We start from the raw sequence: 20,905 nt of genomic DNA, 5'->3' as shown, positions 1-20,905 counted from the left end.
GTGATGGCAAGACAAAGTCGTATCAATCTTCAAAACAAGTAATAATTTAAAGACAAGGGCTATTCCACAGAAAATCCCCAGGCAGAGGGACGTTATTAAGATAATGCCAGGGCCACAGGGATGTTATTAAGATAATTGCCCGGGACAGAGGGACATTATTTAGATAATTGCCCGAGGAAGCGAGATTTTATCAGATTTGAGGGATATTATGAGAAAAAGAACAATAGAGTGACTTCACTGTCGGTTTATAAGTTGATGTTTTACATGTATTACTAATAGATAATGACTTTTGTTTTTGCCACTTTGTTGTAGAACCAGTGAAGCAGCCTGATGTCATTGCCCCGACTGATCCCAACACAGCAGCTCTGCAGGGTAGGTATAGCAACAGTCTTGTGTAGACACACCACCACCTGGTGGCCAGGATATCACAACTTAATAACTATGGCTATTTATAAAGCGCATGTTTCCACGCACTTGTGCATGCTCAAGGCGCTAACACAGTCCTAATATTAGACCAGATGCATCTGTCAGCGTTCTCCCACTATTGACCCTTGTTTTTATCTTTTGAACTGGTTGTCAAAAAATTATCATAATGTTTATCGGGGAACCGTCTCTACTCTTTATTACATGTTCTAAAGGTAATAATATAACCAGTCAGTCTGTTAACTGTCAATAATTACCATTCTGCTATGAGTGTCCAATATACACTGTTGCTTGTTACTACCATGGTGCCGTTACTGCCGTCTCCTTCACCTGTCACTTCTGTGATGCTTTGTTACCATTTCAGCCCGTGTACTTGTACTTTGCCTGATTTTACCATGGTGCTTCATCTTTTACCTCTGTGGTGCTTTGTCTAAATTATTAATAAATTAATATATATGCATATTCCACTGTATTCTGTTTATTGTAGCGGAGCTTGCAGCCATGCAGAAACGTGATGATGGAACTCAGCAGCAGCTGCTGTCTCAGTCCTCAGCACAGACACCATCGACAACGAAGACATCATCGACAACTCACAAACCACCCACACCACAGACTCGGCTCACAGATGGTGTGTTCCACTCCTGTAGATGTACTCATACTCTTCTAATTAGGCTCCACCTTTAGTAGATACAAATACAACCATGTAATACACTGATGTCCATTTGGCGATACTGGAATATTTTTTATTTATTATACGGCCCCCAATACGTGGAGTTACCTCCCTGCTACACATGCGCCAGCCAACCAGGTAAGCACCCAGGCCCGCCATATCGCAATTCCTTCTGCTTTCCGCGATTGTGTACACACGTGCTTGATTGAGCTGACCAACGTAGATGCGTACTACGATAATGTCTGAGACTTCAACTACTGTATGTATGGTCTTTATTCATTCTTTAGAACACTCTTTTGACTTTGCAGTCGGTTATTTCTCATTTATGTGACCATTGTATTAAAATTTAAGCTAGCTTTCCATTGGTTTACGTACGTGTTACTATTCCACGATGGGAAGTTGGTGGGTCACGTGGTTGAAATATTGCTTTACTCTACAATTATTTCATGTCACATCGCATACACGTATTTTCAATGTTTATACATGTATTTAGCTGTTGTTTTGGCCGTTAGCTACAGGCGTTTATGGTGTAGGTTGCCTGTGGGCTACACATCCCGCCTGCCGATAAGCATTCCCCTGATGTGTGCGAACTTTGCCTTGGTTTCTCCCCCCGTGCCCAGATACGGCGGGCTGCCGATTTCCTCTTCTACAGAGAATTGAGGGAGGCAGGAGGGGATCCAACTGAGGAGACACCCCCATCCAAAGCAAAAAAGGCTAAAAGGCCTTCTAAATCTAAGGGTTCTAAAGAATCTGTACCACTTGCTATGTCTTTCATACAGCAATTGTTCGAACAGCATATGGACTCAGTGAAGTCCTTCATTCATGAGTCGCTTGGAGGACTCCGGCGGGAGTTCCTTGCTGGCTCTGGACGGGGGGCGGAGAGTTCAGGGGTTGGATCGCCGGGCTCGGCTCGATCCATAGGCCTCGAGGCTTCTGTTGATCCGCTGCCATTGGCTACGGCTCTGGAAGCCTCGGCCGGCCCGGAGAGGGAGGGTTCGCAACCAGTCCCTCTCTTGGTACTTGCACAGGGGCAGTTGAGTATTCTTGGTGTTCCGGTCCCTGCACACCCTATCCCCTTGAGAGTGGAGGCTCCAGTCTGGGCAGCCTCCTGCGACTGGGGACCGGGGTCCTTGCATGCGGTCGGTGGCCGGACCGGAGAGCGTCTCAGGCTCTTCCCCTTGTCGATGTGGCTCGGCATTCCACCAGGTTGGGGTTTGGGTCTTCTCTTCGAGAGGATCCGGATTCTGGCTTGGGCTCGGGGGCCAAGTCCATGGAGGTTGAGGAGTAGTCCGGCTTTTAAGCTTCTCGTCAGCTTTACGAGAGGTACGTCAGCGCATTGCGCTACTGTTACCCCAAGCTGCAGTGCCGACTAGCTGCCAGGACTCGTCTGAGTTCCGCCTGCCGGGTGAGGCGTTTGCTCCCAGGCAGCCCTCTCAGACGCAGCTTCGCATGTTGCCCTCCCTGGTTCAGGATGTTGTGGACCCGTTACTAGCTGGCTTTAGACTCCGGTTCGATTTGCCCGAACTTTAAAAGTGGAATCGGCTGGGTGATGAGTCCCTCTTCCTCGTTCCAGTGGTGGACGAATGCGTGTTTACCTCGGTCGCCCTCGAGGGGAGGCTCGGCTTCCTCGGGTGCAGCTCCAGCTGCCAAACAGGCAGTTGGTTCCACTGTTTGCCCAGTCAGACGCCCCTCTGGGGCAGGCATACCATACCTACGAGGAGGTTTACAGGAATGCCATGCAACAGATTCGGGTTGTGGTCCAAGGGGCGTACCTCTCCTCGATTCAGAGGTCGGCCCTAGAAATGGAGGCGGGCACGGGTGACGTTTCACCTAATGTTGTCCTCCTGCGTCAACTAACTGCCCACCTGACCAGGGACTCTTTACGGTGATGTGCACAGTCATAGGGGTGCGCAAGCTGTGTCCACCTCACGCTACTCGGTGGCAACCCAGCAGACGTTGCTGGCCCTTCCGTATAGGCTGGGTGCGATGTTGTTTCCGGAGGCACAGCAGGTCATTTTGCTCTCAGGCGTACCAGCCTACCTTGGGATTTGTCAATCGTGCTAGATTGGCTGTCCGGTCCTACTTTCTCACGTCTATCGTCTATTTCCATTCAGCTGTTGACCTGGAAGGCCGTTTTTCTGGTGGCGGTGACATCTGGGAAAAGGGTTGGTGATTTACATGCATTCAGTATTCGCCTCCCCGATAGTTACTGTCCGAAGATCGATACACGCTTTCCATGTGACAGCCCCTCAAGGTCTATATCAAACGAACACAAGGGATCCGTACGGGTACCCATCTGTTCTGCTGTTACGGTGGCGGGAATGCTGGGGCTCCTGCCAGCAAACAGACACTTTCTCGCTGGCTTGCATCGGTTATTTGTGCTGCGTATCAGGCTAAGGGCAAGCCTCCCCCTGAGGGGTTGAAGGCTCACTCAGTCAGAGCACTTGCCACTTCAAAAGCGTTTGCAGCGGCACTGCCCATCGAAGAGATTTGCTCTGTCGCTATTTGGAGCCGGCCTAGCACTTTCATACTGCACTATCAGCTCGATACACACTCCCGTGATCGAGCATGCTTTGGCCGTTCTGTTCTCTCTGGTGGACAGTGTCCTGCCACCCTGGCCGAGTGAGTCTTGGTTATTTGGTTTCTAGAGACGCTGTGTTCAATTGTTGTTTCATTGATATATCCGCTGTTGATTCTTGCCAACTTTCAATCGCCGCTCGGTTGAGATTTTCGGTTGTGAGTTGTGGGTTCCCCCTTACGGTGCTCTCCATAGAGTTTTCACTCAGTGGGCGGGGTTTGTTTACACTCTATATGATGTGTTGTCATGCTTAACTTGATTGAGGTCAGTCCTCGGTAGGATTTCTCCCTGTCGGATCACGACCCATAATGCCTCTCGCAGAAGCTTTGGGGACACGTGACAGGTGAGTGTTATGGCATTAGTAACTTTTTGTAATTACGAGATCGCTATTTCTTTGTACTGTGACAGAATTCCCTCCTCCCTAGCCTCCGGTCTTTGGGAGTCTGTGTTAATGCATATATGTACCCCAAGGACGATCTCTATGAAAAATAATTAGCTAAACCTGTAGAGGTTTCAAATTCTTTGAAGAGAGTCGTCTTGGGGTGTAGGGCCCCATCTCCCCGCTACTCTGTTCACTTATTTATTCAGCAGAAGGAATGATGATACAGGCCTAGGTGCTTACCTGGTTGGCTGAGCATGTGTAGCAGGGAGGTAACTCCATGTGGTGGGGGCCGTATAATAGATAAAATAGATTTTTATTTATTGTACAATATTTTTATTAAAACATTAAGAGTATGAGTCCCAGGGACCCTCACATACAGGAGTCCATGTAAATCCCTGCTGTTTGAAGTAATTTTGTTTCTTTAGGTTTTCTTGGCCATATGTTACATGATATTCATGGCACTACCACTACCATTACCTTTGTGTTGATGTATAGCAGATCTGAAGGCACTGTAGTAGGTGGACAATCGGACTGAATACAGATAGCATTGAGCTGGGACATAGGGTATATTCCCAAAAAGGGTACGATGACAGCGATAATGTTATGTGGTTCACTGCACTAAAGTCTACTCTTGTATTCAGAATCTGAAGATGCGAACCCATTCTTCCCTACCAGCACGTCCCAGAAAGAGAAGAAAAGTTCTAAGACTCCTGGTCGCTCACCAGGCCAGCGGCAGGTGGGGAGTAATAGACTGACTCCCAAACAGTCTGCCGCCAAGCCCTCCTGTATAGAGCAGGCTGATAGACAGGCCATGAAGAAAGATTTGTTTGGTGAAAGTGACAGCGAGGGGGAAGATATGGATGGTGAGTTTCATAAACTGTTTCTATAAACTTGTCACATCACATTTATGCAAAAGTTTGGTTTGTTTTGTTTGTTGGTTGGTTAATGCCGCACTCCGCAACATACCAGCTGTATGGAGTGGGCAAGTCTGACCACCTGATCCCGTTAATGCACTCCGCAACATACCAGCTGTATAGAGTCGGCAAGTCTGACCACCTGATCCGTTAACCAGTCTGTGAGGAAGCAAGTATGACCCCTGATGTTAATGCAGCACTCCGGCAAGTCTGACCATGCCTGATCCCGTTAATGCCGCACGCCTGTATGGCTGTGGGCAGAGTCCTGACCACGACCCTGGATCCAACATACCAGCTGTATAGAGTCGGCAAGTCTGACCACCTGATTCCGTTAATGCCGCACTCCGCAACATACCAGCTGTATGGAGTCTGACCACCTGCAAGTCTGACCACGCCTCTTACAACTACCAGATCCCGAGTCGGCACGTCATGACCACCTGATCCCGTTAATGCGCTACTCTACAACGCCGCAACATACCAGCTGTATGGAGTCGGCAAGTCTGACCACCTGATCCGTTAATGCGCACGCCGCGCCTCTTACAACATACCAGCTGTATAGAGTCGGCAAGTCTGACCATACCTGATCCCGTATAATGCCGCGACCTCTCGTTAATGCGCCTCAACATACCAGCTATATGGAGTCGGCAAGTCTGACCACCTGATCCGTTAATGCGCCCGCCGCAACATACCAGCGCCTCTTGCAACATACCAGCTGTATGAAGGCAAGTCTGACCACCTGATCCGTTAATGCGGCAAGTCTGACCACCTGATCCCGTTAATGCGCCTCTTACAACATACCAGCTGTATGGAGTGCGGCAAGTCTGACCACCTGATCCCGTTAATCGCCTCTTACAACATACCAGCTATATGGAGTCGGCAAGTCTGACCACCTGATCCGTTAATCGCCTCTTACAACATACCAGCTATATGGAGTCGGCAAGTCTGACCACCTGATCCCGTTAATCGCCTCTTACAACATACCAGCTATATGGAGTCGGCAAGTCTGACCACCTGATCCCGTTAATCGCCTCTTACAACATACCAGCTATATGGAGTCGGCAAGTCTGACCACCTGATCCCGTTAATCGCCTCTTACAACATACCAGCTATATGGAGTCGCAAGTCTGACCACCTGATCCCGTTAATCGCCTCTTACAACATACCAGCTATATGGAGTCGGCAAGTCTGACCACCTGATCCCGTTAATCGCCTCTTACAACATACCAGCTATATGGAGTCGGCAAGTCTGACCACCTGATCCCGTTAATCGCCTCTTACAACATACCAGCTATATGGAGTCGGCAAGTCTGACCACCTGATCCCGTTAATTGCCTCTTACAACATACCAGCTATATGGAGTCGGCAAGTCTGACCACCTGATCCCGTTAATCGCCTCTTACAACATACCAGCTATATGGAGTCGGCAAGTCTGACCACCTGATCCCGTTAATCGCCTCTTACAACATACCAGCTATATGGAGTCGGCAAGTCTGACCACCTGATCCGTTAATGCGCCTCTTACAACATACCAGCTATGGATTACGGCAAAGTCTGACCACTGATCCGTTAATAAAGCCTCTTACAACATACCTGGCTATATGGAGTGGACCACCTGATCCGTTAAGCCTCTGACAACATACCTGATCCCGTTAATGCGCCTCTTACTTACAACATACCAGCTATATGGAGTCGCAAGTCTGACCACCTGATCCCGTTAATACCATACCAGCTATATGGAGTCGGGCAAGTCTGACCACCTGATCCCGTTAATCGCCTCTTACAACATACCAGCTATATGGAGTCGGCAAGTCTGACCACCTGATCCCGTTAATGGCCTCTTACAACATACCAGCTGTATGGAGTCGGAAAGTCTGACCACCTGATCCCGTTAATCGCCTCTTACAACATACCAGCTATATGGAGTTGGCAAGTCTGACCACCTGATCCCGTTAATCGCCTCTTACAACATACCAGCTATATGGAGTCAGCAAGTCTGACCACCTGATCCCGTTAATTGCCTCTTACAACATACCAGCTATATGGAGTCGCAAGTCTGACCACCTGATCCCGTTAATCGCCTCTTACAACATACCAGCTATATGGAGTCGGCAAGTCTGACCACCTGATCCCGTTAATGCGCCTCTTACAACATACCAGCTATATGGAGTCGGCAAGTCTGACCACCTGATCCCGTTAATGCGCCTCTTACAACATACCAGCTATATGGAGTCGGCAAGTCTGACCACCTGATCCCGTTAATCGCCTCTTACAACATACCAGCTATATGGAGTCGGCAAGTCTGACCACCTGATCCCGTTAATCGCCTCTTACAACATACCAGCTATATGGAGTCGGCAAGTCTGACCACCTGATCCCGTTAATCGCCTCTTACAACATACCAGCTATATGGAGTCGACAAGTCTGACCACCTGATCCCGTTAATCGCCTCTTACAACATACCAGCTATATGGAGTCGGCAAGTCTGACCACCTGATCCCGTTAATCGCCTCTTACAACATACCAGCTATATGGAGTCGGCAAGTCTGACCACCTGATCCCACTAATCGCCTCTTACAACAAGCATGGGTTGCTAAAGACTTTTTTTTTATTGCTTTTTTTTACAAGTTTGTATGACACAAGTCATCGTATCCCAGTTACGTCATGATGCTCATCACTGGATTGTCTGGTCCATATTTACAGGCTGCCACCACATAGCTGGAATATTGCTGCGTGCGGCGTTAAACAACAAAGAAAACAAAAAGGCGCGTAACTCTTTTCAAGATGGCAATTATTTCATGTTCGCTAATGTGTTGGCAGGTGAGAAGACTGGTCTCAGTGCTCAGGGCAGGGAAATCAAGACTCTTCTGAATGCAGGACCCAAACACAGAGAGGCACATAACCCCAGCTTCACCATTCAAGCACAGAATGAACCAGCACTTAACTGTAAGTACAGGACACAGATAGATTAGTTTCATTAATTATTTTCTATAAATTTCACTGGAATACATGCTGTTCAAATCACTTCTCGCTGATAACTATTGTATCCATATGTGTGCATCACTGAAAATGATGCCAAGTCAATTTTGGTGTGTGCAGTTTGTATACTTGTCATTGTTGGAGTGTGTGTGCAGTTTGTGAGCTTGTCATTGTTGGTGTGTGTGTGCAGTTTGAGAACTTGTCATTGTTGGTGTGTGTGTGCAGTTTGAGAACTTGTCATTGTTGGTGTGTGTGTGTGCAGTTTGAGAACTTGTCATTGTTGGAGTGTGTGTGTGCAGTTTGTGAACTTGTCATTGTTGGTGTGTGTGTGCAGTTTGAGAACTTGTCATTGTTGGTGTGTGTGTGTGCAGTGTGTGAACTTGTCATTGTTGGAGTGTGTGTGCAGTTTGTGAACTTGTCATTGTTGACATATCTTGTAATGATGCCAAGTCAATTTTGGTGTGTGCAGTTTGTATACTTGTCATTGTTGGAACTTGTGTGTGTGCAGTTTGTGAGCTTGTCATTGTTGGAGTGTGTGTGCAGTTTGAGAACTTGTCATTGTTGGTGTGTGTGTGCAGTTTGAGAACTTGTCATTGTTGGTGTGTGTGTGCAGTTTGAGAACTTGTCATTGTTGGAGTGTGTGTGCAGTTTGAGAACTTGTCATTGTTGGTGTGTGTGTGTGCAGTGTGTGAACTTGTCATTGTTGGTGTGTGTGTGCAGTTTGTGAACTTGTCATTGTTGACATATCTTGTATGGTATTGCACTGTCCCCAAAGTGCTTTAGCATAAACAGCGATCCAGATAGGTTTTCACCCTCAGGAGTACATACTCCTAAAAGTAGCCGTAGAGGTGTACAGGGGTGGAATTCTTTCCTTTTTGGAGTCCAGCATCGCTATGTCTCAAACTGTGGATTTTCATGTGGTGCTGTCTACAAGTTCGCTGATATCTCTTACCAAATGTTTCGTCAAGTATCTTGACATAAACATGTTTGCGTGAACAAAAAGCAAATGATAGTTTTCTGTGAATGTAACATGTTTTCAGATTTCACTGCTACAGAAGACTCACTAAACATGTGATGTTTCAAGTGGTTGCAAGTTTTAGCCATTCAAAGCCAAGGATTGCCCTGTTGCTTTGTAGATCCATAATGCATTGCAAGTGTACAATGTTTACATAAACGTGGACTGAAGTGTGAGGGGAATTACTGTCCAAACTAAAATAGTGGCATACAGGCCTTTATGCTCCTTTACATGATATGCTATTAATCATAAATTTGATAGTATCTTCATGGTTTGGGGGCACATATGTCCTGATACACCCCATATCTGGAGCACTGATAACAGTCACAAAACACAACTGCAGGCTCCTTCAGAAATTAGCAAAAGTTTTTGGACATGCTCAAGAACATCCTTCATCCAGCCAGTTTGGTCAAAGAATCGACAACACAAGGAGGTATACTAGCCATGTCTGGGTATCTGTTTCTTGAGACTCAGATCTCTACGCTGAATGTGTTATCATGTCTCCCTTGACTGTGTTGCCAGGGAAGACCAAGAACGTTGTAACTAAGGACAGCCTCAATCGGATATCACCTCCTGCGTCTAAGCCCAGTAGCAAGCCAGAAGAGAAGTTCATCGTTGACCCTTTTACTGGCATCAGAATAGTGTGAGTATTGACATGTTTTGGGAAGCATCACTGGCTGCAGTGTGATGGAATTTGTATGCAGTGGGTTCCATGTTGTTGGCATCGCTTTGAGCTTTTCTCTCGTAATATTCCAACACTCTGTGCTGCACCTGGATTACTGTTCATTGCTGCGTTACTCATCCATCCTTGGGAATAATTTTTAAGTTCTGAGGAATTATAGTTTACTGAAGGAACAAATCTTGTAAATTCCATGTTAGTGTACCGCCTCCGTGGTGTAGCGGTTAGAGCGTCCGCACAGAGGGCGGAAGGTCGTTGGTTTGATCCACAGACACGTCATACCAAAAGACGTTAAAATACGGTACTTGTTGGTCCTTGCCTGGCGCTCGGCATTAATGGGTTCAACAAGGACTGGTTGGCTTGGAGTCAGTATAATGTGTCTCAGTGGGGTATGGTATCTCAGTGAGCCAGCACTATAAAACCAACTTAAGTCTTGGCTAGTACAAGCAGCCACACATACACACGCATGCACTTCATCAAATGAACAAAATTTTCTTAAGTATGATGTTAAATCCCATTTCACCTCACCTCACCTCTGTGGCAACAATGAACCTATGAAATTAGTTTCCAAAGAATGGCAGTTGTGGTTGTTGACGTAAAGTTACTCAGTAACCAATTGTAAAATTAAAGAACACCATCTTCTTTGAGTGGCATTTTAGAAGTTGGAAAGTACAATATAGACAAACTTTATGGATAACAACTTCATTTATTTGTGAGTGCGACGTTTCGCTACAGATTCTTGTACCGTTGTCAAACAGGTACAACGGTTCAAGAATCTGTATCGAAACGTCGCACTCATGAATAAAAGAAGATGTTATCCATAAATTTGTTCTGTATTAAACAACACCAGACAAGGAAATTAGTCACCAGCATGATACATACACAGTTGGTATTTGTAGAAATTACTTGGAGTATAATCCCATCAAATCCTAACTATCTGAACACAGATCATTTTTCCTTATCTTGAATCATGCTAATTATGCTTGTCTCCTTCCTCTTGCGAATGATAGTGGAACACTTGAAATCCCTTGAAGTTCCCTTCTAAAACAGTTTGTGTCTCCTTCCAGGCGACCTCTCGTGTCATCAGGGGAAATGGAGCTGAAGATGAAAAATCGCAAAGTGATAAAACTTTCCCGCCTCCACCTCAAAGTGAACACTGCTGACCTTCAAGGTGATTGGGTCACAATTGGAGTAGTTGTGCAGAAAACTGAACCAAAGACATCTTCAAGTGTAAGAATATATGAACTCTTCAAAACGTCAAGTAAGGAGATGGAGTGTCAGAGTGGTTAAAGGTCATGCTTGTGACAGTAAACGCTCCGATACGCAACATTGGAGGGTAAACAAAAATCCATGTTAAACCCACTGACTGTTGCTGGGTAAACAAAGCTCCATGTTAAACCCACTGACTGTTGGAGGGTAAACAAAACTCCCATGTTAAACCCACTGATTGTTGCATGGTAAACAAAACTCCCATGTTAAACCCACTGATTGTTGCTGGGTAAACAAAGCTCCATGTTAAACCCACTGATTGTTGCATGGTAAACAAAACTCCCATGTTCAACCCACTGATTGTTGGAGGGTAAACAAAACTCCATGTTAAAGCCCACTGACTGTTGGAGGGTAAACAAAACTCAATGTTAAAGCCCACTGACTGCTGCATGGTAGACAAAACTCCATATTAAAGCCCACTGACTTTTGGTGTGTAAACAAAACTCCATGTTAAAGCCCACTGACTGCTGCATGGTAAACAAAACTCCATATTAAAGCCCACTGAATTTTGGTGTGTAAACAAAACTCCATGTTAAAGCCCACTGACTGTTGGAGGGTAAACAAAGCTCCTTGTTAAGACCACTGACTGTTGCATGGTAAACAAAACTCCATGTTAAAGCCCACTGACTGTTGCATGGTAAACAAAACTCCATGTTAAAGCCCACTGAATTTTGGTGTGTAAACAAAACTCCATGTTAAAGCCCACTGACTGTTGCAGGGTAAACAAAACTCCATGTTAAGACCACTGACTGTTGCATGGTAAACAAAACTCCATGTTAAAGCCCACTGACTGTTGCATGGTAAACAAAACTCCATGTTAAGGCCCACTGACTGTTGGTGTGTAAACAAAACTCCATGTTAAAGCCCACTGACTGTTGGTGTGTAAACAAAACTCCATGTTAAGGCCCACTGACTGTTGGTGTGTAAACAAAACTCCATGTTAAAGCCCACTGACTGTTGGAGGGTAAACAAAACTCCATGTTAAGGCCCACTGACTGTTGCAGGGCAAGACATACTGTATATGGAAGCTGTCCGACATGGACAACTGTGAGCAGATGGTGAGTTTCTTCCTGTTTGGCCAGACCTACAAGGAACACTGGAAGAGTGATGTGGGCTCAGTTATTGGAATACTCAACCCCAGCATCATGGACAATGCAGATAAGGTCAGTCCAGTCACATAATTCAAGTCCCACCTCGGCACATCTACAAACACTTGCTATATACATATGTAGTGGCCATACACCATTTGTCAAGGGACTTTTACTAAACATTTTACAAATACTGGTTGAAACAACTTACCTGACATCCACAACACCATGGAATCTGTTATTAATACAAAATCTTTCTCAATCATTCCACATTTTTTTCTGTTAATGTATATGTGGACATGTTTCCATCAACAGTTTATGTTAATAATGTCCTGGTGTTCAAGGGTAACAAAGATGTGGCTTTCACCATCAACAACCCCAAGCAACTGTTACACATGGGCCGCTCGAAGGACCTCGGCTGGTGTTCTGGAAGGACGAAGAAAGGGAACCAGTGTAACCACTTCATAAACAAGTAGGTTCTCTTGCTGTATTCAACATATTTCATGCCCTCGTTGTTAAGGCACGTGCTGATATGTGTTCAGGGATACTTTGATAACTACTGGTGCTCTGATGCTCCTCGCGTCCTCATGTCAATTCCCCTGTAGGTTTGAACTGTTTTTTTTATTTCTGTGACACTTCTCAACATGAATATGCAGCTTCAATGATTGACACACCTCAGTAGACTGATAGATGGTTACATAGAAGGCTGATCAGGGTTTGGCTCACATTGACCATAGTTGCACATACTCTGTTCCAGGAAATATGGCGACTTCTGCAACTACCATGTTCAGTCTGCCTACAGGAAGACGTCTGCTACTAGGAGTGAGCTGCAGGGCAGGTGAGATTGGGCAGCCCTTTTGGATTTCTTAGTTCAAATATATATGTGCATTAAAATTTAGTCAGTTATGTTGTATTAATAATTGCTATTGCCTCCTGAATGAATCTAGTCCATCTGCAGGGTTGTGTTTGTAATTTCAGTGTTACTGGTTTGACTCCAAAATCTTTTAAAGACAAGCTTCTCCCCAAGAAAGGCAGCCACTTCTTCTATGGTGGACAAACATTTACATCATTGCCGTGAGTTGCATAGAACAAATTCCTTATAGAAACAGAACTCATCCTGTTCAAAGCTGACATTTCTGAAAATATTCAGTTTAAACAACATACATACAGAGTTGCATCAATTGGACATGCCAGAGGTCGACTCCTGGTTTCCCCAGTGCTTTTCACCAAATCTGAGACTTGTTTAGGCTTCTTTCCACATAAAGCTGAACACTTTGACATAGCTTGAACACTGTTCACAGCAGTCTCAAACATATTTTCATCACTCTGTCACCTTGAGAACATCCCCATGACATGGTTCACCTGATGACTGATCTTCTGGTTGGTTAGTAGTTTAACACACTGTGGATGTTGCAGAAATGTGAAGACAAGTGCTCCCAAGAAAGACCGTGTGACACTAGGAAAACTGCAAGTTGAGCAGAAGTTGACAAAGAGCAAGGTGACAACAATGTCCCTCCACGAACTCAAGACTTGTGATCCAGCCACAATGAAAAAGGCAGCAACATCAGAAAAAGAACAAGCCTTGTGAGTTTGTTGCAGAAGTTTATTTAGTACACATTTCCTTTGATTTGGTGTTGATAACTGTGGTAATTAAACTTTACTTAAACTTATTCTCATTGCAGCATCGACATGATTTCCACTCCCACTGTGGGCTCCATGAATTTGGTGAAACACTTAGTGAAACAAGAAAAATCTGAAAAGGGTAACTGACAGCCTCCATACTTGAGTGCCATCTCAATAGTGAGATATGTCCTGTGTGACTGTGATCATTGTGTGACTGTGACCATTGTGTGTTGATTGTGTGACTGATCATTGTGTGTTGTCATTGTGACTGTGATCATTGTGTGACTGTGATCATTGTGTGACTGTGACCACTGTGTTAATTGTGACTGTGATCATTGTGTGACTGTGATCATCATGTGTTGTGACTGTGATCATTGTGTGAATGTGACCATCATGTGTTGTGACTATGATCATTGTGTGAATGTGACCATCATGTGTTGTTGTGACTGTGATCATTGTGTGAATGTGACCATCATGTGTTGTTGTGACTGTGATCATTGTGTGAATGTGACCATCATGTGTTGTTGTGACTGTGATCATTGTGTGAATGTGACCATCATGTGTTGTTGTGTGATTGTGTGAATGTACCGTGATCATTGTGTGATCAATGTGACCATCATGTGTTGTTGTGACTGATCATTGTGTGAATGTGACCATCATGTGTTGTTGTGACTGTGATCATTGTGTGAATGTGACCATCATGTGTTGTTGTGACTGTGATCATTGTGTGAATGTGACCATCATGTGTTGTTGTGACTATGATCATTGTGTGAATGTGACCATCATGTGTTGTTGTGACTATGATCATTGTGTGAATGTGACCATCATGTGTTGTTGTGACTGTGATCATTGTGTGAATGTGACCATCATGTGTTGTTGTGACTATGATCATTGTGTGAATGCGACCATTGTGTGTTGAGAGTGTGAATGTGACCATTGTGTGTTGAGAGTGTGACTGTGACCATTGTGTGTTGATGGTGTAGCTGTGATCATTGTGTGTTGATGGTGTAGCTGTGATCATTGCGTGTTGATATGTTGTGCCAAAACACTAACTGGTGAATATCACATGTCCAAGGTCAATATATCATTGGATAAACCTCACTAGAAGTCAATAATTGTATAATATTGTATCTCTGTCCTCAGTGTGCGGCATTAACCAACAAATGATCCACGACCATACTTTGATGTTTGTGTGACTGTATGTCAACTGGGACCATATTTTGTTGTGGCGCTATCTTTGGAATACAGTGCCAAGACAATAGGCTACAAATGCCTTTTGTTTCCAGTGATAAAAGAAAAGTCAGTGGTAATATCAGTTACGCCCAAAGAGATGATCCAGCAGCACAAGAAGGATATGATGGAGAAGAGGAGAGCGAGGGAAGCAGCGACAGCAGCCTCCTCCCCTCGTCCCACAGTCAACCCCCTCAAGGCCACGCCCTCCATCGGGAAAGGTCTCCTGAATGGGCAGGATGTTTTTCTGGATTTCTCTGCCAACAGGAAACCTTTTGCCGCGTCACCAGCTAACAAGCAGGTGGAGCTTGCAAAGGTTTGTGTAGCCAGGTGATATGGAAGCTCGTTAAGAGTGTTGAATCATGACACAGGTGTCTTGGTAAAGCAGTCCCATGTAGAGTAATGCCTTTACTGTTATAGAACCACAAGTCACAGCTTCTCTTTAGTCCAAGCTTCTCGTCATTCCTAATAGTATCTTTGTCCTGCAGAGGGGCAGTGGGGTAGCCTAATGGTTAAAGCGTTCGCTCGTCATGCCGAAGCCCTGGGTTTGATTACCCACATAGGTACAATGTGTGAAGCCCATTTTATTGTCCCACGCCGTGATATTGCTGGAATATTGCTAAAAGCAGCGAAAAATCAAACTCGCTCACTTTGTCCTGCAGAACAATACATCTAAATGCCAGACACCAGGGAAGCTTGACAGCCTCCCTGCAAGAACAGGACTGAGATACTTGGTTGTCAGTAAGATAGGTACGGTCTTATTATACGATTGTCTGGGACAACAGACAAGTAGAAGAATGATCAGGGGTCAAGTCATGTGATCTACACAATCTTTGTGAACCAGTAGCTTAGGGGGCTTTCTAAAAAACACTGTTACTGCTTCATTTGTTCTCCCAGCCAAACCTGACAGTGTCTTAGGACATCCTGATACTAGCAGGCAGGGGGCGGTGGGGTAGCCTTGTGGTTAAAGCGTACGCTCGTCACGCCGAACACCCGGGGTTCGATTCACTCCACATGGGTACATTGTGTGAAGCCCATTTCTGGTGTTCCCAGCCGTGATATTGCTGGAATATTGCTAAAAGTGGGGTAAAACTAAACTCACTCACTCACTCACTAGCAGACAGCTGGTTAACCATGCCAATCAACATGGATACTAACTTATCTAACGTGAGAAGTCATAGCATATGCTTCTAAGGTTATATGGCAACAGGAATACTATACTAAGTTGTAGTCTATAATGGAACATAATGGAATACTTGTTTTGGTGTTCATGGGATTGATTGTCAGCCTCACCAGGGATATGATGATTCCACACAGGGGGAAATGGTGATATTACCCTAAAACACAACATAGGTTAAGTTACCAGTATATGCTTACAAGTATGTATAATTAAATAAAGATATCATTACACTATTGTATGTATTCTGTACTGTAGAGTATTAGCATGATAACATGTCTGTTTGGGTCAAAATGATAGAGATGAATCACAATCCAACTCCAAATTGGTTCATGATCAACCGTTCAATTCAACACAGAATGTAATGCAAACATCAGACCAACGCTGGATAAAAGGTTTCATAACGTTTGTCTCCAAAATATAAAAGTTACTTACGAAACTGTTTTGTTTTGATTTTTTTCGTGTGATGTTTTACGAGGGTAAAGTAACAGTAAACTGTTGCATGAACCACCTCAAGGGCGGGAAGTACATGCAGCTTAGGATGTTAACATTTAGGGGTTGTATCAAAACTATTCCGGACTGGAACCATTTTATTCCCATACCTGATACAATGGCACAACTGAGTAAAATGTATACTGAGTCAAAAAAGAAACTTCACATTCTTTCTTCAGGGCACTATAAAAGAACAAGAGATGGTAAGATGGTTAAATTGTTATTATTTCATTGCTGAGATCTGTGTGATGTACTCGATACACTGACAGTGCCATAATCAGTTCCATGGGGCTACACCGCCGTTCCAAAACGTGGGTATACAGAATGTCAAGTCACAAGAATAAAAATGCGAAATTTCTCACTTCAGTATCGTGTATGGTCGCCCCGCGCATTCACCACTGCCAAACACCGTCTCCTCATCGACTGCCTGATGCTTGTGAACACGTGGTTGGGGATTCTGGCGCCATTGCTCTTGCAAGGCAGCCAAGTTCCTGCAAATTCTGAGGTTGGTTCCTCACACCACGAAGCCTTCTCCCAAGTGCATCCCAAACATGCTCTATTGGATTAAGGTCAGGGGACCTCGATGGCCATTCCAAGACGTTGATTCCAGCGTTTTAAAGGAAATTTTGTGTCAACATCGCGGAGCGCGTCGGCCGAGCATTATCATGCTGGAACTGTAGACCTGGGCCATGAGCCGCCATGAAAGGAATGAGTTCAGGGTGAGCACCTGGTCGCGTAAGCAGCAGCTTTGAGGTTTCCACGGATGACCAGAAGTCGGAACGGTTGTTCCCACAGAAAGCACCCCACACCATGCAACTTCCACCGAATCTGGCGACTTCCTGTACACAACATTGGGCATACCGCTCACGATGTCGTTTCCAGACTCTATGCCTGCCGCCTGCTTAATCTGAAGGTAAACCTGGATTCATCGCTAAAGACGACTTCGATTCCAGTCTCTGGGTCCATCGGAGGTGACGCTGGGCCCACAGCAGACGTTGACGTTGATGAAACGGCGTCAATATTGGCCCACGATATGGACGCCGAGAATGGAGATTGGCAGCCCGCAACCAATTTCGAATGGTCTGTGAGGACAGTCGACCTCTAAACATCTCAGCCCTGGTTCGTGTAGCCGGCAGGAATCTGTCACGAGGTGACGAGGGACGATTTGACGGTCTTCTGCTCGTGGACGCCACACGTGGACTAACCCGACCTTGGGTGATCAGAAGTGGTGTCAGTTTGTTGTAGACGACCTTGCAAGTCATACACAGTACGCACGACGGCTGCATCCCATTGCTCTTGTGACGCCAATAACTGATTTTCCCGCTTGCAACATGCAAACGCACGCTCACGCATTGCACATTTGACAATTGTGGCATTTCAAGTACTGTTAGAACTGTGGTTTAAAAGTGTTTTTTCAATTCTTGAGGCCAATGCAAACACTCGCATATGAAGAAAACTTCGATGCGAAGATCACGTGATCGACTGCACGTGCAAAACCTGATTTGGCACTAATGTCATTTGCACGACGAATGGATGGGTTTGAGTGGGTTTTGCTAACGTTTTTTTAGAGTCGAAAGATAGGGATCCCATTTCGGATACATAGATGTATCATCAGAGAAAAATTATTCAGTATTTTTGAAATTACATTTTGTGAAGTTTCTTTTTTGACTCAGTATATATCTCACTCACTCACTCTCACACACTCACACACTCTCTCTCACACACACACACACACACACACACACAGAGTAATTTAAGCCTAATATATGCACTACACATTTAGGAATACTGTTATGGTCCTGTTTATATTACTGTTTAGGTCCATCACAATACCTACATGAATCATGACGCTAAGTACACAATATATCTACAACATCATGTGGATGATACTACCAAATGTTCTATATTACAGATATTCTACTAAAATAATAAATGCCTGGTAAACTAAACTAAACTAAAACACCAGATTCTAAAGCCCTTATGATAAATAGTTTTCCAAAAATAATTTATATTTACTTGCCCCAATAAGTACAGTGTTGTGATAATCATGCAGAGCTGATATGCAGCAGTGACCAGAGGAGAGAAATGTTGACTTGTGTGAGACAACAGATCTGGTCACATCCTACAGAAACAATAGAAAGTCAATGACTGGCCAAGCCATGGCTGGACCAGGTAGCTGAAGACAAAGACAACCCCATGCTGACTTACATAACTACCTTGGAATTAGTAGAGAGTGCTTGGGTCTGTTCAATGAGCTGTTGCCATACTTCTTCAGATTATCTACCCAAGTATAAAATACCTTAATTAAAATACACAATATTTACATTCTGCTACACACAGGTCATAGTTGATAGTTTAACTAAACTTTTCTATCTATTTTTCAGCGTAAGGCAATACAGAAGATCCACTCCAAGGGTGGATTAGCGAAAGAAGATCCAAATTCAGTGATGAAAAAGTCTCCAAATGCAGAGAAAGTGAAAAAGAGAGTGCTGGAAAACTCGTTAACAGGTTAGCGAAACTAATGAAAGTTGTTGGTAATAAACTGCTGTGGGTAATCCAAAGTCAAGGCGATGTCAATACCGGCAGCTTTTCACTTCCTGTTCCTCTCTCACAGTTACACAGAATAGTGTTGGCTGACATTGTTTTTTAGACAATCAGCTACCTGCCTACACACACATTTACAAAGATAATGGAGATGCATACATGTTCAAGGAATATAAAATGAATCTACTTCTACCAAATCGTTGTTTAAAGTAAGAACAATAGAAATCTCAAAATCAAAATTCAACCTATATCATGATTTTGTACCACATAGTTTGCCATTGCACTTAGATAATTCCCTGTTGTATCACTCAATACATTTTGTGCTTGCTTTTACATCTTGTGGTTTAAGTGTTCGCTCGTCGTGCCAAAGATCCGGGTTCAATATGTGAAGCTCATTTCTGGTGTCCCTAGTCATGATATTGCTGGAATATTGCTAAAAGCAGCGTAAAACTAAACTCCCACATCTTGTCAATCTTCAAGCAATGATGAATATCATAATAGCTTTATATGTCAACCGTACTGTTTCTCTGAGAATTAAATTGTGGTAAGTTACGATGTATAAATACAAGTTAAGCTGTGTATTTGTATGTATGATTCGACTGTATGTGCCCACGAGGCCTGGTTTACTATAAACATCCTTGACACTGCCACCCCTCACACAGCTTTAACTGCTGTTATTCTGTTCACAGAGGATCAACCTGACAATGATAATGAATGCAAGGAACCACCTAGAAAGCGGTCCAGACTTCTCGGCAATGTTGATATTAATTCGGAAGAATTTAAGAAACTGTTGAAAACAAAATCTGCTCATAAAGGAGCCCTGGCTGAGGTAAGTATGTAGACAGGAAGTTAATGTAACAAAAATTTAAATTTAGGAAAGTGTTTCAGCTTTTTCTCAATAAGCAATCTTCACATGAAGGAATTCGCAGTGGAAGTGCTACAGTGATTGCATGTTAAACATCGTGCAGTGTCATGTTGAGACAATTAGTGTCAAGTTCTTGTTGTTGACGTGTCACATGTAGAGATTGTTAGCATTGTTTTCCTATGAAGAGATTAGAGCTAAACATTTTACAGTTGTGAGTCTTTCATGTTCATCTGCATTTATTAAAGTTTAGGGAATTTTTGTCATGATTTATCAGTTACTGAAGGATTGGTTTCATACTACAAGGGAGACAACTCTTATGCGAGTAGGGCTTTATACATTTGTGTTTTGAAAGATTTTATGTTTCATCACCTGTACGGTAACTGAATTGCCCATGTGGTCTTGAATTAATCTGAAATAAAGCTTGTTCATTCCACTTAAGAGTACCTTAAGAGTCCACAAGGAAATCATTTATTATGTTGCCTTTTCAGGCTGAGGCTGAGCGGGAGGAGAAGTATTTCACTGAACTTGAAAAGAAAGAAATGATGGAAGAAAAAATGCTGGCAGTTACAAAGCTGGAAGTGACTGTCGTTACCTGTCGCCAGGTGAGTCACTCAAGGCTGGTTTACCAATGGTTACCATACTAACAGTCGACATAAAACAACATGTACTTTCTTACCTGCATTTACATGTACAGAGATAAATTTCTGGTTGTAAATTGTTGTACAAATGCTAGCTGTAACTGTCAACAGCTGGGTCACCATAATTATTGGTTGTTTATGATGTTTACTATAACTCAATGGAACCTGACAGACACACCTCACCATGGTCACTGATTGTACTGCTGTTTTCAATAGTCACCTGTTGACAGACACACCTCACCATGGTCACTGATTGTACTGCTGTTTTCAATAGTCACCTGTTGACAGACACCTCACCATGGTCACTGATTGTACTGCTGTTTTCAATAGTCACCTGTTGAC

The 20,905-nt window shown here is 44.1% G+C and overlaps 1 protein-coding gene across 4 annotated transcripts in view; it reads left to right on the top strand.

Annotated features, from left to right (window-relative positions):
- LOC124271162 (protein MCM10 homolog) overlaps positions 1 to 20,905 on the top strand; it is a 69,008-nt gene that overhangs the window by 4,609 nt on the left and 43,494 nt on the right. For all 4 annotated transcript variants that reach the window (XM_046706236.1, XM_046706235.1, XM_046706237.1 and 1 more), the window contains exons 5-20: positions 313 to 372; positions 911 to 1,051; positions 4,695 to 4,916; positions 7,785 to 7,910; positions 9,481 to 9,601; positions 10,705 to 10,867; positions 11,911 to 12,069; positions 12,339 to 12,466; positions 12,752 to 12,832; positions 12,973 to 13,068; positions 13,411 to 13,578; positions 13,677 to 13,756; positions 14,904 to 15,163; positions 18,901 to 19,024; positions 19,750 to 19,889; positions 20,414 to 20,527. In XM_046706236.1, the coding sequence (XP_046562192.1) occupies positions 313 to 372; positions 911 to 1,051; positions 4,695 to 4,916; positions 7,785 to 7,910; positions 9,481 to 9,601; positions 10,705 to 10,867; positions 11,911 to 12,069; positions 12,339 to 12,466; positions 12,752 to 12,832; positions 12,973 to 13,068; positions 13,411 to 13,578; positions 13,677 to 13,756; positions 14,904 to 15,163; positions 18,901 to 19,024; positions 19,750 to 19,889; positions 20,414 to 20,527 (2,183 nt within the window). The remainder of the gene's footprint in view (positions 1 to 312; positions 373 to 910; positions 1,052 to 4,694; positions 4,917 to 7,784; positions 7,911 to 9,480; positions 9,602 to 10,704; positions 10,868 to 11,910; positions 12,070 to 12,338; positions 12,467 to 12,751; positions 12,833 to 12,972; positions 13,069 to 13,410; positions 13,579 to 13,676; positions 13,757 to 14,903; positions 15,164 to 18,900; positions 19,025 to 19,749; positions 19,890 to 20,413; positions 20,528 to 20,905) is intronic.

The sequence above is a fragment of the Haliotis rubra genome, unplaced genomic scaffold, assembly GCF_003918875.1.
Source record: "Haliotis rubra isolate DU_JTF1 unplaced genomic scaffold, ASM391887v1 Scf158, whole genome shotgun sequence".
NCBI classification, from domain to species: Eukaryota; Metazoa; Mollusca; class Gastropoda; order Lepetellida; family Haliotidae; genus Haliotis; species Haliotis rubra.
This window is presented reverse-complemented; position numbering and strand designations above follow the sequence as displayed.